Source organism: Dipodomys ordii, unplaced genomic scaffold (assembly GCF_000151885.1).
Source record: "Dipodomys ordii isolate 6190 unplaced genomic scaffold, Dord_2.0 Scaffold80, whole genome shotgun sequence".
Taxonomy (NCBI): domain Eukaryota; kingdom Metazoa; phylum Chordata; class Mammalia; order Rodentia; family Heteromyidae; genus Dipodomys; species Dipodomys ordii.
In genome coordinates this window covers 9,340,271-9,357,557 of record NW_012267296.1, presented here as the reverse complement: position 1 = coordinate 9,357,557, position 17,287 = coordinate 9,340,271, and the positions used below count along the sequence as shown (strand labels likewise).

General features: G+C 39.2%; 1 protein-coding gene across 1 annotated transcript in view; it reads left to right on the top strand.

Moving 5' to 3' along the window:
- The first annotated feature begins 996 nt into the window (after positions 1-996).
- The window catches only part of Sh3bgrl (SH3 domain binding glutamate-rich protein like), a 72,037-nt gene continuing 55,746 nt past the window's right edge, over positions 997-17,287 (top strand). Inside the window, exon 1 of the mRNA XM_013025009.1 lies at positions 997-1,126. Within this exon, the coding sequence (XP_012880463.1) occupies positions 1,082-1,126 (45 nt within the window). The 5' untranslated portion in view covers positions 997-1,081. The remainder of the gene's footprint in view (positions 1,127-17,287) is intronic.

Here is a 17,287-nt window from a genome sequence, read left to right as displayed (position 1 = left end):
CATCTAGTTGAGTACTCAGGAGGTTGAGATCTGAGAATAGCAGTTCAAAGCCAGCCCGGACAGAAAAATCCATGACAGTATTATGTGTAATAAACCTCTCAAAAGCAAAACAAAACAAAAACAAAAAGGCAGAATTGGCGCTAGGGTAGAATGCTAGTCTTGAACAAAAGAAGCTCAGGGATAGAGCTCAGGGCCAGAGTTCAAGCCCCAGGACTATCCAAAAACAAACAAACAAAAAAAAAAACCTTCTTACATGGTATTTTCTATTTTTTGTCCGCAATTTCCTTTTCCATTCTTGGTTTGGCAACCAAATTGGTTTGCGTAATTTTCCACAGAAATATGGTTTCCCTATTTCAACAAAACACAACAACAACAATAAAAAGAAAGCCAATCCCGCCTTTTCCGGGCTTAGGGAAACGTGACACTTCTTTCCAGACTGGCATTTCAGTGCCCAAATCCTGCAAAGAGCTACCTCAGAAAAATAACTACGTTACAGGAGTCTTAATAAATCTGCAAATCTTGGAGAACATGGATCTTCTTAAGGATTTTTGTGGACTTAATACGGAGGGCGTTGTCGCGGGAAAATACATCTCCAGATCTGCCACGATTGCGGAGCAGGAAGTAACCGAGCAGAACTTGCAGTGTCCTTGGGAGAAGTCGTCGAATCGAATTGAATGCAATTCAGTGCAGCCTTCTTTTTTTTTTTCTTTCTTTCTCCACCCCACCTCCCCCGGGGGAGGGAGTAGTCAAAAAAGAATTGTTTAAACAAATCTCGCGGTGTAGTTCGAGATTTTCTACTTGGTGGTGGTGGTGGTGGGGGGGGTGTTAGGATTAAAAAAAAACAATGTAGAAATGATGCAAACGGGCGGGCGGGAGTCTTCCGGGGTTTGGGGCTGGGACTGCCGCGCAGCGAGCAGATTGAAAGGCTGGGAGTGGAGGCGAGGCTCTGGCCTGCCCCGCCCACCTCCCAGCCTCCCGCCCTTCTCGTCCTCCCACCCGGGTTCCGCCCCTAGCTTCATTCCAGCCGTCGCTGTAGCTGCTCCAACACCCCAACAATCAATCGCCTACTGCTGTTTCCAGGATGGTGATCCGTGTGTACATTGCATCCTCCTCCGGCTCTACGGCGGTAAGGGGAGTGGGGAGCCCACCTTTGTTTGCTTCCATCCTAGTCCTATTCTGCCCCTACATCGTTCAACTGCAGAAGTTTCTCCGGCAGCTTCTCCTTCCGAAGACACTCTCATCTCCCACCCTACCCCACCCCCACCTCCTTTCTTCTCTCTCTCTCCCCCACCCCCTTTGTTGAGTCGATTTCATTTTTAATGGGGACTTTGGCTTTGCCTGTCTTAAGACATTTAGGCCATATTTCTTCTTCAAAAAAGAAGAAACCTGGTAAGGTTTTGCTAGAAGGGAAAGTGGTGGTTTAGGGTTGTAGGTGGTTTAGGGTTAGCTGAAGTCAAGTAAAATCACACATTGGATGAATATTCTCCAGGAAATGAACGATGGGAATGGAATCCGTTTCTGGAAAAGATGCTGTTGAAGATAGGTGCTGAATAGAAGCCTACAGAGGTGTTTGAATTATTTTTGAGAATGTGTAGGAGGAAGTATTTAAGTCAGCTTAAAGCCCGGTGAGAACTTGATAAAATGGGCGAGGAACTTGGGAACAGTGATATAGAGTATTTTTTCTAATCTTAAAATGTCTGAGCCCCAGTTTCTCCTCCACCTTTCCCACCTCAGTGATGACTTTTCTTTTGTGATTTTCCTTTTAACATTTCCCAAGGCTTTACATAGATTGAAAACTGCCATGTGGCTTTTATTTCTTCTAAAGAGGACATTTCCCTCTGCATTCATTTACTAATTGCCAACTTACAATAACAGTTTTTTTCACAGGTCTGGGCAGGGTAGGAAACTTGGATGAAAGCTGAGTGTACTTAGTGTTGAATAAAAGTGTTTCTGTTCTTTACAACCCAAGACAAAATCTGGGTGTTGCTGGAATAGATTTGTTGGTGAAGAACTTTGCCATTGCTGGCCACTACCCATGTGTTGGGTGTAGTGAGGACCATTTCGGAATATGGTAAAATTTAATCTTTTAATTTTTTTGAACAAGTTTCAGTTAAAAAACAGAAAATTGTATTGTGTTGGAGCTGGAACTTGAACTGATGACCTTGCACACTTCCTTGGCTTTTTTGCTCTAGGATGATTAAATTAAGCTACACCTCCACTTACGGCATTTTGCTGAGTACTTAGACATAAGAGTCTCATGGACTTTTTTGCCCATAGCTGACTTCTAACCAAGATTCTCAGATCTTAGCCTCCGAAGCAGCAAGAATTACAAGCCTGAGTCACTAAAGAGCACTGCTCAGAAAACTTGCAGTATGTCCTTTGGACAACTCTTGACTTCTTATTCTCCATACATATTAAATTGGTATTTGAAAGTAAATATCAGTTGCTCACTTTTGATTTACTACACTAGCTGTAAATTTTCTTTTCTTTTCTTTTCTTTTTTTGGGTCTGGTCGTGGGGCCTGAACTCTGGGCCTGGGTGCTGTCCCTCAGCTGTTCAGCTCAAGGCTAGTGCTCTACATTTTGAGCCACAGCGCCACTTCCTGCTTTTTTCTTTTTGCTTATGTGGTGCTGAGGAATCGAACCCAGGGCCTCGAGCTTGCAAGACAAGCGCTCTACCACTGAGCCACCTTCCCAGCCCCTAGCTGTAAAATTTCTAAGACCAACTTAATACCTTTAGCTAAGCCCCTAATTATATTGAAAAACTCAAGCTTCCTTTGGAGGCATCAATACTGCTATTTGTTCTTTGCTTTCTTCCTTTTCTCCTTCCTCAGAAGTAGATTGAACATGAAACTGCCTGTGGAATTTCTGCTCAACTAAGAACCACTGCACCTCTCTCTTTGTTATTCCTTAAATTTCTAAGACCCTCAGAAGTGATTGGGACTAATACATTTTTCTTTATTGGATTACACTGTTGCAAACTTGACAAAGGCAAATTTGTGCTGGTTTGCAATTTTCATATGGGTAACTAAAGATTCGTACATGGTTTCAGTCTTACACAAAATATTGCAATCAAAATTCTATTGTATCATTTTACTGCAAGATTAATGTGCTTTTTTTTTGGTTCAGTTGTGGGCCTGAACTCTGGGCCTGGGCACTGTCCCTCCGCTCTTCAGCTCAAGGCTAGCACTGTACCACTTGAGCCACAGTGCCACTTCTGGCTTTTTTCTTTTTGCTTATGTGGTGCTAAGGAATCGCACTCAGGGCCTCAGGCATGCAAGGCAAACCCTCTACCACTGAGCCACCTTCCCAGCCCCCTAATGTGCTTTATTTTAATCTAACAATACATTGTTGTTGTTTTTTAAACAAGGTCTTGATAATATATGTATGTATGTATATATATATACCTCAGTCTGGCTTGGAACTCCATGTGTACTTCACTCTGGCTTCCAACTCACAATCTTCCTGCCTCAGCTTTCTGCATGCTTGGATTACATGCATGTACTCCCACATCCAGTCTCATCTTATAATACTTACTAACACTACAGCAGTACAAACGTAACATAAATGGGGCAGTGCTTAGGTTAGAAAAGGACTCTACAGTCTTTAATACAACAGTTTTCCTTTAAGATTGCTACAGTATTGTCCTTAGGCAATAATTAGAAACTTTGAGGCCTATATTCTAATAGAATTCAACAATTGCAAAAAGTAAGAAAATTCTGTAATTAAGTGCAGTTGTCGGGGAATATTTACAAGTCTCTTGACTTTGGATTGGTGTTGACTCTTCTAAGTTTTCCTCCAGGTTGTCATAGAAATAAGCAATATTAGATCTTATACTGGGTTTTTCGGAATCTACATTTGTGATAATTGACAAGACACTATTAACCTAATTTATTTGTATTCCAGGGCAACCAGTATCTTTTTTTTTTTTTTTTGGGTCCGGTTGTGGGGCCTGAACTCTCGGCCTGGGCACTGTCCCTCAGCTCTTCAGCTCAAGGCTAGCGCTCTACCACTTGAGCCACAGTACCACTTCCTGCTTTTTTAAAAAATTTTTCTGCTTATATGGTGCTGAGGAATCGAACCCAGGGCCTCATGCATGCAAGGCAAGCGCTCTACCACTGAGCTACCTTCCCAGCCCATTTTTAAAATACATTTTTATTGTAAAAATACTGTACAGAAGGGTTACAATAATATGAGCAAGATGAGAACATTTCTTATCAAGCATTGTTGCTTCCTTGTTTTTCCCCTACCATCCCTTCCCTCTTACCTCCACAACTATACTCTCTCCCCACCATCCACCCCACCCCCCACCTAAATTGTAAAGTTCATTTTTCAACATAGTGTCTTGTACATTTTGTTACAATGGGTCAACCTGTATCCCTATTTAAGCATTTTGTTTTTTCCCTTCCCCTCCCCAAATCAGAGAAGTGTATGTATATACAAGATGCAGGGCACCAACATCAAATACAGTGAAAACAGGGGTTATACTGTGGGGGAGGAACATACAAAGAAACAAAAAATAAATCACATGGTACATTATAAATAGGTTAGAATCAATAGGAAGAAAGAAAAAACTACTTGTGTCCCTATGTTGGGGTTCATTTCGCTTAACATCATCTTATCTGGTCATATGTACATAGCTTTTGACCTTTTCTGCTTGTCCCAGACATATCCTAGTTATTTCAAATAGGGAAACCATGGGACCTATGTTTCTTTGGGCCTGGCTTACTTCATTTGATATAATTTTTTCCAAGTCTTTCCATTTCTTAACAAATGGGGCAATACCATTCTTTCTTTCTTTCTTTTTTTTTTTTTTTTGGGTCCGACCGTGGAGCCTGAACTCTGGGCCTGGGCACTGTCCCTCAGCTCTTCAGCTCAAGGCTAGCACTCTACCACTTGAGCCACAGTGCCACTTCCGGCTTTTTTCTTTTTGCTTATGTGGTGCTGAGGAATCAAACCCAGGGCCTCATGCATGCAAGGCAAGCGCTCTACCACTGAGCCAACTTCCCAGCCCAATACCATTCTTTCTGATGGAGGCATAGAATTCTATTCTCTCTCTCTCTCTCTCTCTCTCTATATATATATATATATATATATAACACATTTTCTTGATTCATTCATCTACTGAGTGGCATCTGGGTTGGTTCCATATCTTAGTTATGGTAAATAATGCTGCAAAAAACATAGTTGTGCTAGTAGCTTTAGTATGGTCTTGTTTGTGATCATTTGGGTAAATGCCCAAAAGTGGGATTGCTGGGTCATGGGGGAGCTCTATGTGGAGTCTTTTGAGGAACCTCCATTCTGCTTTCCAAAGTTGTTTAACAAGTTTACACTCTCACCAACAATGCAGTAGGGTTCCCTTTTGTCCACATCCCCACCAGCATCTGTTGTTAGATTTCTTGATTATAGCCATTCTAACTGGAGTGATAAGAATCCCAATGTTTTGATTTGCATTTCTTTTATGGCTAGAGAGGTTGAGCATTTCTTCATGTGTCTATTGGCCATTCTTATTTCCTCTTCAGAGAAGTTTCTCTTTAAGTCTGTAGCCCACTTATTTATCGGGCAGTTGTTTGTTTGAGGATTTATTGTTGGGGGATTTAATTTTTTGAGTTCCAAGTATATTTTAGCTATGAGACCCTTGTCTGTTTTATTGCTAATGAAGATCTTCTTCCAATCCATGGGCTTTCTATTGGTCTTGCTAGCTATGTCCTTTGCCATGCAGAATCTCTGCAGCTTCATGCAATCCCATTTGCCCAAACTTTCTTTGATTTGTTGTGTTTCTGGGTCTCTATTAAGAAAATTTCATCCTGTGCTAAGGAGACAGGGTTTCTCCTACTCCTTACTATAATGTTTTCAGGGTGTCTGCTTTGATTCCGAGGTCTTTGGAGCAACCTGTATCTTGTAACACGTAAGTTTTCAAAATTTTACTCAACCCCGCCACAATACAAAGAAGTCACATTTGCTTCTCAAAAATTTACAAAATGAAAGCAAGTACATTATAATGAGTTTCTGTCTTTTTGTTTCAGTCCCTAGGGCTCAAACTCAGAGCCTGAGTATTGTCCCTGAACTTCTTTTTTTTTTTTTTTGTCAGTTGTGGAGCTTGAACTCAGGCCTGGGCTTGGTCCCTGAGAAATTTTGCTCAAGGCTAGTACTCTACCACTTTGAACCACAGCTCCATTTCCCATTTTCTCGTGGTTAATTGGAGGTAAGAGTCTCATAGACTTTCCTGTCCTGGCTGGCTTTGAATCGTGCTTTCTAGATTTCAACCTCCTGAGAAAGCTAGAATTATAGGAGTGATCCACAGGTGCCTGGCTATTTATCATTATTAGATGTGTGTGTATCAGTACTGGGGATTGAACTCAGGGCTGGGGTGCTGTCCCTTAGCATTTTTGCTAGAAGCTGGCTCCTTACCACTTGAGCCATAGCTTCATTGCCAGCTTTTTGGTGGTTAACTGGAGATTAGAAAGAATCTCATGGACTTTTCTTACAGGGATGGCTTTGAACTTCAATAATCAGATCTTAGCCTCCTGAATAGTTAAGATTATAGGCTTGAGCCACATAACCCACCCCTTGGTAAGTTATTATTATTTTATTTGGTGGTACTGGGATTTGAACTAGGAACTTGTACTACCTAGGCAGGTGTCTAGCACTTGAGCATACCTCCATCCCTGCAATAATTTCTTGATAATAACCACAGTAATGATACACAGTATTTGTTTCATGCACTTATATTTCTGACATTTGACCAATGATCAACATTTATTATTGTTTATTATTATTATTATTATTATTATTATTATTATTATTATGCCAGTCCTGGAGCTTGAACTCAGGGACTAGGTGCTGTCCCTGTGCTTCTTTTTGCCCAAGGCTAGTGTTCTACTACTTGGGCCACAGCTCTACTTCCAGCTTTTTTGGAACTTTATTGGAGATACAAGACTCAACAGACTTTTCTACCCTCTAGTTTAGACCATGTTTAAAAAATCCTTTAAGGAAAAAAGAGCAGTTCATTTATGATAACTATGTTTATTAGTATGAGAGACAAAGCTAACATGTTAACGCTTGGCCAGCCTAGAATAATTCTAAGAAATGGAATTGTTTTCTGAGCCAATACCTCACATTTTGGATATAATGGGTTATGCGAAGTGTTTTAGACTGCCAGGATATCAGTGGAAAATTCAGATATAATTTTTTTTCTTTTTTTGTCAGTTGTGGGGCTTGAATTCTGGGCTTGGGCGCTGTCCCTGTGCTCTTCAGCTCAAGGCTAGTGCTCTACCACTTGAGCCACAGCGCCATGTCCAGTTTTCTAGTGGTTTATTGTAGACAGCACCACGTCTGGTTTTCTAGTGGTTTATTGGAGATACGAGTCTCATGGACTTTACTTCCCTGGCTAGCTTTGAACCATGATCCTCAGATCTCAGCCTCCTGAGTAGCTAGGATTATAGGTGTGAGCCACTGGCGCCTGGCTCAGTTATAATTTTTTAAATACTGTAACAAATTCAAAAACTGTACATTTAAAGCATTTAATTCTGCTCAATTTTGTTGTGTTCACTTTTCACTAGCATGGGGACCCAAGGTTTGACTTTAACACTTGCTTATGCTTCACATATATGCAGTCTTCTGCCAGTGTTTTTCATAATTATCTCATTTAACCCTTAGAATATCACTAAGGTAAGAGCTAGTATTCTATTTTATGTCACTGAAAGGATGTCTCTAAGATTTTAAAGAAGCATTAGGCGTATTGCTCAAGAACACATTTGGAGCTAGAAATGGCATGGGTTGGGTTAGAATTGAGAATGTTGCAACTTCAAGACCCATTCCTAAACATTATCATTTACACATACTCCACATATTTCTATCAAAATTTATGTTAATATTACACTAAAACTTTGTCTTGTAGCCAGGTGCCAATAGCTAATATCTATAATCCTAGCTACTCAGGAGGCTGAGATCTGAGGATCCCTGTTCAAAGCCAGCCCTGGTAGGAAAGTCTGTGAGACTTTTATCTCCAGTTAATCACAGAAAAAGCCAGAAGTCGTGCTATGGCTCAAGTGGTAGAGTGCTAGCTTTGAGTAAAAGAAGCTCAGGGACAGTGCCTAGGCCTGAGTTCAAGCTCCACGACGGGCAGAAACAGCAGCAACAATAGCAACAAAAAACAGTGTGTCTTGTGTATTGGAAATACAACTGCCATTTAAGTTAGGATGATACTTTATTAGGCAATGGGTTTTTTTTTCTATAACCTGTGCTTCAGAGTTAGGAAGTACAAGTAGGGAGGTTACTATCACCATTTTATTTTATGATTTATAGGGTTTTTTAGGTAAAATGGTTTCACCAAAGTCATATTTTAAAATCATGTTTGCCCAGTTTTATGGTGGTCTGTGCTACTTACTGAACTTTTACAACTTTAATCCTGTCCTTTGAAAGTCATCTCATTTGGGGGCGTGGTGGTACATATCTGTAATCTCCACACTCAAGACATGAAGCCAAGAGGATTGAGGCTTCCAGGTTAGCAAAAGCTACTGTAAAGATCTTGTCTTAACTCCCACACCTCCACAAAAAATAACACAACAAAATTGTGATTTTGTGGCTATGCACCCATGTGATACAAAGGTAGTTTTTATTTTTATTTTTTTGCTGGTCCTGGGGCTTGAACTCAGGGCCTGGGTGCTGTCTCTGAGCCTCTTTGTGCTCAAGGCTAGTGCTTGAGACACAGTGCCACTTTTGGCTTTTTCTGTTTATATGGTACTGAGGAACCAAACCCAAGGCTTCATGCATTCTAGGCAAGCAATCTACCACTGAGCCACCTTCCCAGCCCCAAGGCAGCTTTATATGATTTTGTAAATCTAAATTAAAAGGGAATATTGCTTAATTTATAGGCTAGTTCTGGACTCTAGATTTTGAGTTCTATTTTTTTGGCTTGGTCCTTTCTGGAAAAAAGACTCCATCACAGAGTTGATTTGAAGCCAAACATTTCTACTTGGGAGATTTCCAGCAATGAGTCAAGAGAAGACCTTTTAAACACTAGAGAATATTCATCTCAGGTAACAGTTACTACATGAGACAATTGTGTCTGTTTATTTCACCACCTCTTCCACAGTTATTTCATCATAAGTGTAGGATATTTCTCAATGTTAAAATTAAGATAACAGGCATATATGTAATCATAATTCTATGGTATTGAAAAACATTCCCTCTTTCATATTTGAAAGTTCATTTAGAAGGTAGACAGTAGACAATTAATTTGTTAAAAATATGATGAATCACCTCACTTTAATTTTCTCAGTGTTAGACTACTTGCTTAAGCAAGTGAAAGGCTGAGTTTTCCCCCCTAGTACCAGAAAAGAAAATCTTAAGAGCTTTCTCATGAAGTTTTTGTAAAATGCCACTTATAGCTATAAGAACATTGTATATGTCACTTGATTCTTGAGATTATTCAGTGAACCAGTATTTTACTATTCCCATTTTTTGAGACAGAATATAACTATGTAGCCCAGGCTAGCCTCAAACTCAAAATCCTCTGACTTTAGCCTCCCAATTGCTGGGATTACAAGTATGTACCATCATATCACATCTTCTTTCTCCATTTTAAAGATGAACAAAGAGACTAAGAGTATCAGTGGAAACATTTAATTCTGAACCATTGCTCTGATCCTTTAGGCTAGTCTATCATCTTATTGGATATTTACATTTTCCATACTGTGATATGATATTGTTTTCCTGATGAACTTGTAAAATCATGAAAATGCTTATAGTTAATTATCCTACAAGTACCAAGGACAATTTGGATAGTTTATTGTATCAAGTATAAGACTTAGGTTTCTTCAGAGCAGACAAATCAAAGCTATCATATCTTAGTAAATAGTACTAGAATGCAGAATATGAACCTTCATTCCAGTATAGTAGAAGTATTCTATGTAAGGTAGGTGAGCAAAAAATAAGACACATTGTTTTTAGAAGGAATTTTGAAGTAGAGAACACACCTTGTAGGAGGAGATAAGGGTTATTGGCTATGTCCCATGTAATTTGCATAGATTTGTTTCTTAAGAAGGTGAATATGAATTTCATTTAGATTACCCCTAATTATAGAATATGAGTTCATAGAAACCTAAATATAATTGGACCTATGTATCCATTTTTAAATTCTTTTATATTACCCAAAAGATGCAGTAGCTGGAGTGAAGCTTTCTAGTGAATTTCTGCTGAAAATTTAAGAACAATGATTAAATTTACAATTTCTAAGAATTTTGTGGGAGTTATAGGAGTTAAGTGAAACATTTGGTGAGTTCTACAGGGAGTAAATGAGATCAACCTACACTAAACTTTTTTTTTAATTTAATTTAATTTTTTTTGTGAACATCCTGTACAGAGGGGTTACAATTACATGGGCAGGATAATGCGTACATTTCTTATCAAGCATTGCAGCCTCCTCCTTTGTACACTAAACTTTTAATTCGTGTGATTTTTTTTTTTGGTTGGTTGTGGGGCTTGAACTGTGGGCCTGGGCGCTGTCCCTCAGCTCTTCAGCTCAAGGCGAACGCTCTGCCACTTGAGCTACAGCGCCACTTCCGGTTTTCTGGTAGTTTATTGGAGATAGGAGTCTCATGGTCTCTCCTGCCCGGGCTGGCTTTGAACCGCGATCCTCAGATCTCAGCCTCCTGAGTAGCTAGGATTACAGGCGTGAGCCACCAGTGCCCTGCGTGTGATTTTTTTTTAAAGAAGATGTTGAACATAGGGTACTTGTGTTGAGCAAAAAAGCCAAGTGAGATCAGGAGGTCCTGTGTTCAAGCCCCAGTTCTCTCTCTCTCTCTCTCTCCCCCTCCCTCCCTCCATCCCTCTCTCTCTCTCACACACACACACACACATGCACGCACACACAAGGATTTTGAAAGACAAGTTTAAAAATTAGGAAGAAATTGTGAGGTTAAAATTTATTATTTGGTTTTGAAGCTGAAATTGAAAAATAAGTGTTTTTTGGTATATTGTAACCACTTAGAAATTGTATAGTTACGGTTAGTTTCTATATGAGGAGTTTAAGACAGGAGTAAATATCACATTTGGGTACAGATTTACCTTTTCAGTACTGAGATTGAAATCATTCCTTGCACATTCAAACCAAGTATTCTACCACTGAGATTCATTTGAGAATCACCCTCCCCAGCCTTTGAAAGTTGAGAATCATTTTGGCATTATCAAAAAGTTGAACTTGAGAACTAAACTATAGATCCCAGGGGATTATTACAGTGCCAGATGTCAGGGACTGTTTGGAAGATATCCTACCAGCCCAACAGTCTATTGTATACTTTCAGGAAGTCAGTCTGTAGTTCATGAAATCGTAAATTGTCTAACACAATCTTGGGTAATGAAATCGTAAATTGTCTAACACAATCTTGGGTAATCTGTGTCTTGATGTTAAAGTGATGTACTGAAAAGCACTACCTTTTGCACTTCCGGCTTTTTTTTCTTTTTGTTTATGTGGTGCTGAGGAATTGAACCCAGGGCCTCAGGCATGCAAGGCAAGTGCTCTACCACTGAGCCACCTTCCCAGCCCCAAACACTACCTTTTGAAAATACATTCATTTATAAATTATACTTCTCCTTGTATCATGTTTGAGTGGAAGGTTTTAGAATTAAGTTTTGAAGTTAATAATAATAAAAAGGATCATATAGCTTAGAATACAGAGCGAATACTTAAAAGGAGGATATTGCACAAAATGAGATACTGTTCTTACTAAGAGATTTTGTGTAAGAAAAAAGCAAGATCTGACTCATGAAAAAAATAAAATGCATTAAATATTAACAAGGAAAAGTATTTAAACTATGGCTCAATAAGCAAAGTAACAATGATAAAGTTCTGCATTCACATTTGGAAAAAGGATCAACATTAGATGTCATTTCTTTTCTTTCCCTCCCTCCCTCCTTTCTTTCTTTCTTTCTTTCTCTCTCTTTCTTTTTTTTTTTTTTTTGGGTCCAGTCGTGGGGCCAGAACTCTGGGCCTGGGCGCTGTCCCTCAGCTGTTCAGCTCAAGGCTAGCACTCTACCACTTGAGCCACAGCGCCACTTCCGGCTTTTTTTTCCTTTTTGCTTATGTGGTGCTGAGGAATTGAACCCAGGACCTCATGCATTCAAGGCAAGTGCTCTACCAGTGAGCCACCTTCCCAGCCTCCCTCCCTCCCCCTCTCTCCCCCTTCCCCCCCCTCTTTCTTTCTTTCCTTCCTGTCCTGGGGCTTAAGCTCAGGGCCTGGGTGTGTCACTGAACTTTTTTTTTTTTTTTGGTTGGTCATGAGGCCTGAACTCTGGGCCTGGGCACTGTCCCTGAGCTGTTCAGCTGAAGGCTAGTGTTCTCCCACTTGAGCCACAGCGCCACTTCTGGCTTTTTCTGCTTATGTGGTGCTGAGGAATCCAATCCAGGCCCTTGTGCATGCAAAGAAAGTACTCTACCATGGAGCCACCTTCCCAGCTCCTGTCACTGAGCTTTTTGCTCACAGTTAACACTCTTCCACTTGAGCCACATCTCTATTTCTGGCTTTTTCCTGTTAACTGAAGATAAGAAACTCATGGCGTTTGTTGGTCAAGGTTGGCTTTAAATCACAATTCTCAGATCTCAGCCTTCTGAGCAGCTAGAATTACAGATATGTGTCATCAGCACCCAGCATTTTTATTTTTTCATATTTTATTTTCATGAAGTCTTTCCTGTTATAACTGTTGTATATACAGTGTATTTTACATTACTTTCATTTAGTTTACAAGAGACCTTTTTAAAATATATTTTTATATTTTATCTTTTTACATCTTAATAATAAATGTATTTTTATTGTAGGCTTATTTAAATGATATATTTTAATATTTTATCTTTCATTACTTTTCCAATCTTAAAAGTTATACTAAGGGTTTTTAATTCAGAGTGGTTTCAGTTTGACATGTAAATTTAAGTTATACTGGTATTTATACACCGAAACCTTATTTTATTCCTTATTTTTTTTTCAGCTTCCATACTTTTGTTTTGAAGGCGACAGAGTTCTTTCATACAACTATTTTCTTTCTACTAAGAACTCCAATTTATAATAGCACAAAGAGAATAATGAGTAAAAGGACTTGGGAGAACAATTTTAATTTTAATTCTGATTATGAGGACATAATGAGCAGAAATGGGCAGCAATTACTAGAGTTGAAGTGCAGAGCATCTGTGCGAAGGTATGTGGAGTTACCGCTCCTCACCCCCAAAACAGTATTTTTTCCCCAGTATATGCCTACTTCTGTGTCAAAGTTTCTGCATAAGTAGGCTGAGAATTATCCCATAGTCGTAGCGTGGGATGGATGCTAGCTGGCTGGTACAGCCTGGGTACACTGCCTCCCTAGGGACTGTGTCAGAGGAAGGAGGCAAAGCAAGATAGCATTTTTGGTCACATTTGGGCCCTGTTTCAGGTCAGTGGGTATAATTTTACCAGAGGCATATGCTTGTAGTCATTTATAAATGCCACAATATTTTCTTGCCATTCTGATCATTACATTCTAGAATGTAACAACAGTGCTTCTTTGCAGAGGCCTGTTTAGGTCCAGAGCTGACTATGGGTGCGGTAGTGGGCTGGGGCTGGAAGTTAGTATACACTCTGACTCCAAGCCTGGCAGTCTTTAGTGTGCAAGCCCTGAACTGCAAGTGAGGAAGTTGTGAAGCAGAGCTATACAACCCAGTAGGTGGGGTTTGAAACTGAAGAGTGAATCAAGGTTTCTCAAAGCTGGCATCCAGGACACCTTAGAGTGCATTATCTTGGGAGAGTCTGCTGACCTTGGAAAATTGGATAGTTGTAACTCTGGAAGTTGCAAAGGCTATATATTCCACTTGAGTGACATTCTTTGAGCAGATGTTTTTGTCGCTTCGTGCATCTGTCAAACACAGATGTGGTTGCTTGCAATATTCAAAGGAAATTCCCAAATATCAGCAAATAAAATCCAGAGCAGCATAATAAACCACGAACAAATAACATAAGGAGAATTACATGTTGAAAAATCTTTATCAAGCATGATAGTGAATATCCATTATCCTAGAACTCTGGATGCCAGGACAGGAGGATCACCAGTGAGAGGAAGAAGTAGAGAGGAGAAAGGAAAGCGGGGAAAGAAATACCTTATTAAGACATATTAAGGGATCAAAGAAAAGCACAGATATTGAAAACAAAAGAAGAGCTGTATTATTTTGCACAAGAAGCTTTGGCTTTCAGTGTTTTACTAACACCACACAAACACTGCATTACTTTCTCTAACATCATAATCACATGTATACATATAGCAAACCATTTATTTATAACAGCTTCATTGCTAATTTTTTATTTTATAGTAGACTCAACTTAGTGAGTAATGAGTAAACTATTCAAAAGTTATTTTGGAAATGAAAATAGAGAAAAGATGAATATTTCTGAGGGAGAGCAATTAAGCCCTTTTTTTTGGTGCCTGTCTTGAGGCTTGAATTCAGGGCCTGGGCACTGTCCCAGAGCTTTTGTGTTCAAAACCAGCACTCTAACACTTTGAACCATAGTGCCATTTCTAGCTCTTTGGTAGTAAATCGGAGATAGGAGTCTCACAGACTTTCCTGTTCAAGCTGCTTTGAATTATGATCTACAGATCTCAACCTCCTGAGTAGCTAGAATTACGTTCATGAACCACTGAATCCCAGCTGAAAAAATCTTTGTCATTTAACTCAAAATGTCCAATTAATGCTTTTCTATTGAGAGAAATCCAAGCATTGTCAGAAAGTTTTGTCTTTAAATATATGTTAAGCCAGGCACTGGTGGGCTCATGCCTATAATCCTAGCTACTAAGGAGGCTGAGATCTGAGGATTACGGTTCAAAGCCAGCCCGGACAAGAAAGTCTGTGAGACTCTTACCTCTAATTAACCACCAGAAAACTGGAAATGGTACTGTGGCTGAAGAGCTCAGTGGCAGCGCCCAGGCCCGGAGTTCAAGCTCCATGACCAACTACAAAAAAAAAAAAAGACATGTTACTTTCAGTTACTATAAAAAGTCTGTGTTGATCATGTAACAAGTGTTTTTTTTTAAGTTTTACTGGTAAAATTTGAAATTGTTTTTGTAAAAGAATAATAAGAAAATCATAGTTCTTATGGAAAGTAGGAAATGGACAATTTTCATTTGTTCTACTTTTCAAACTGAAGGAATCTTGTATTTGACTTTTTAGAAAGCATTTTTGGGGCTGGATCACTGTAAGTGCTTGCCTACCATATCCAAAGCCCTGAGTTCAATCCCCAACATTGTAGTAGATGTGTACATGCAAGCACACATGTAAGCGCATATGCACATACATGTGTGTATACACTCTATACTTTAACTTATCATTATGAGATGGGTTATATTTTATATTAATCATAAGTAAGTAAAACATATATTTTTCCCCCAATTCAGTCTCTTACACTGTGTGCCTCAGCCCCTCCTCATGTCAACTAGCTTCCAGGAAGCTGAAAGTAGTACAGAATGGCTAGATTAGGAAGCAAATCACTCTCCTTTTTATTTGTGATATGACTTGAAATCTGATTAATAAAAATCAAGAAAGAAGACAAAGGTAAATGAGATAATCTGATACTCAAATATAATTATCAAGTTCTAGAGAATTTATGGAGCTTTCATATAATAACGTCTACATATAGCTAACTTGATAGCATGTATCCACACATATGTAAGTGTCTAAACAACTGGCAGAAACAGTGAAGACCCTTGCACAGGACAGACACTTTAAATAGATTATCTATAGCAGGTTCTGGATGTGTGACTTGTGCTGTACATCCTTTTCTTTTTACACACACCCTACTCATTCACTCAGAGAATATATATGACAGCTACTGGAGTAGACTGCATCTAGGGCAAGAAAAGACTATATAGAGTTCTTGGCCTATTCCTTGCTCCAGAATGAGATGGAGTATAATCATGCCAATTTGGGGGAACTAACATTATCTGTAAATCAGGAGACATGTATGAGAGGCTCCAAAGCAGTGATATTTCTGAGACAGCCCTGTTGTCTGCCTGTTGGAAAACTGTCTCATAATAGTCAGTCTTCAATAAATGTCCAAATATAATTTATCATTCCTTTCACGTACCCTGACATTGATGGCCCTGAATAGCTCTTCTAAAAACAATGATAATTATTACCTCCGTTGAACCTTTCCCTAGTTTTCCTGACATTTTACTAGAAAGGGGTGTGAGCAGTAGATCTGAGCACAATGTACACTTCCTTGTGTCCTTGAACATTTTGCTGGGACAGAATTACTATACATTTCTCCTCAAGCCCAATTATAGCAGTAGTTACAAGTGAGAGATTTACTGTGTCACTGCCCATTTCCATCAGATACTATGGTATTCTGGGGTGGGGGGAAACCCCCTATTTTCATTATCAGGAAAATATGTTCTACAATTATCTATAATCCTTTTACCTTGGGAACAGCAAGTATTAATGTTTTATATAAAAGTAATTCTTTAAGAATGAAGGAAGGGGTAACATCGTCCAAAAAGAAATGTACTTATTACCTGACTTACAAAGCGATAACCTCTCCGTACATCACCTTTACAATAACAATAAAAATTCAAAAAAGAAACAGTAATCTAAAAAGAAGAATCTGAGGGACAATCATTAACTTTTTTGTAACACCCCCATCTCCTTTGTCTCAAACCCTCTTGCTGTCTTTGTCTCTTCTCTAAGCTTTATAGGATTCTTGATAGTTTGATTGAAGTTTAGGTTCAGGCTTTTGCCAGGTCAGTTTGCTCTATTTTTTTAGTTGATACCACTGTTGCAACTGACTTTAAAAATTCTACTTCTTGAGCCAGAATTTCTAGTGGGTTAGAGTGGGGACTGTCTAGTATGTTTGCCTGTGGCCAACTATATAGCAAAAAGGGTAAGTGCTAAAATATTAAAATTGATACTACTTCTGTTTCGTATTAATAATTAGATCAATAGAGACCGTTTTAATTCCTCCTTCTTTCCCCTCCCCACAACAATTTTTTAACCTAATTTTTCACAAATATTTGAACTCACAAATTAGTTGCCTTCTTAGAGAGATATAATGCATATCAAAATCCATACGGTACTAATTGTTTCCTTGGGTAAGCTGGGTAAGTTTCTTTCTTTCCTTCTTTCTTTCTTTCTTTCTTTCTTTCTTTCTTTCTTTCTTTCTTTCTTTCTTTCTTTCTTTTTCTTCCTTCCTTCCTTCTTTCCTTCCTTCCTTCCTTCCTTCCTTCCTCCCTCCTTCCTTCCCTCCCTCCTCCCTTCCTTCCTTCCCTCCCTCCTTCCT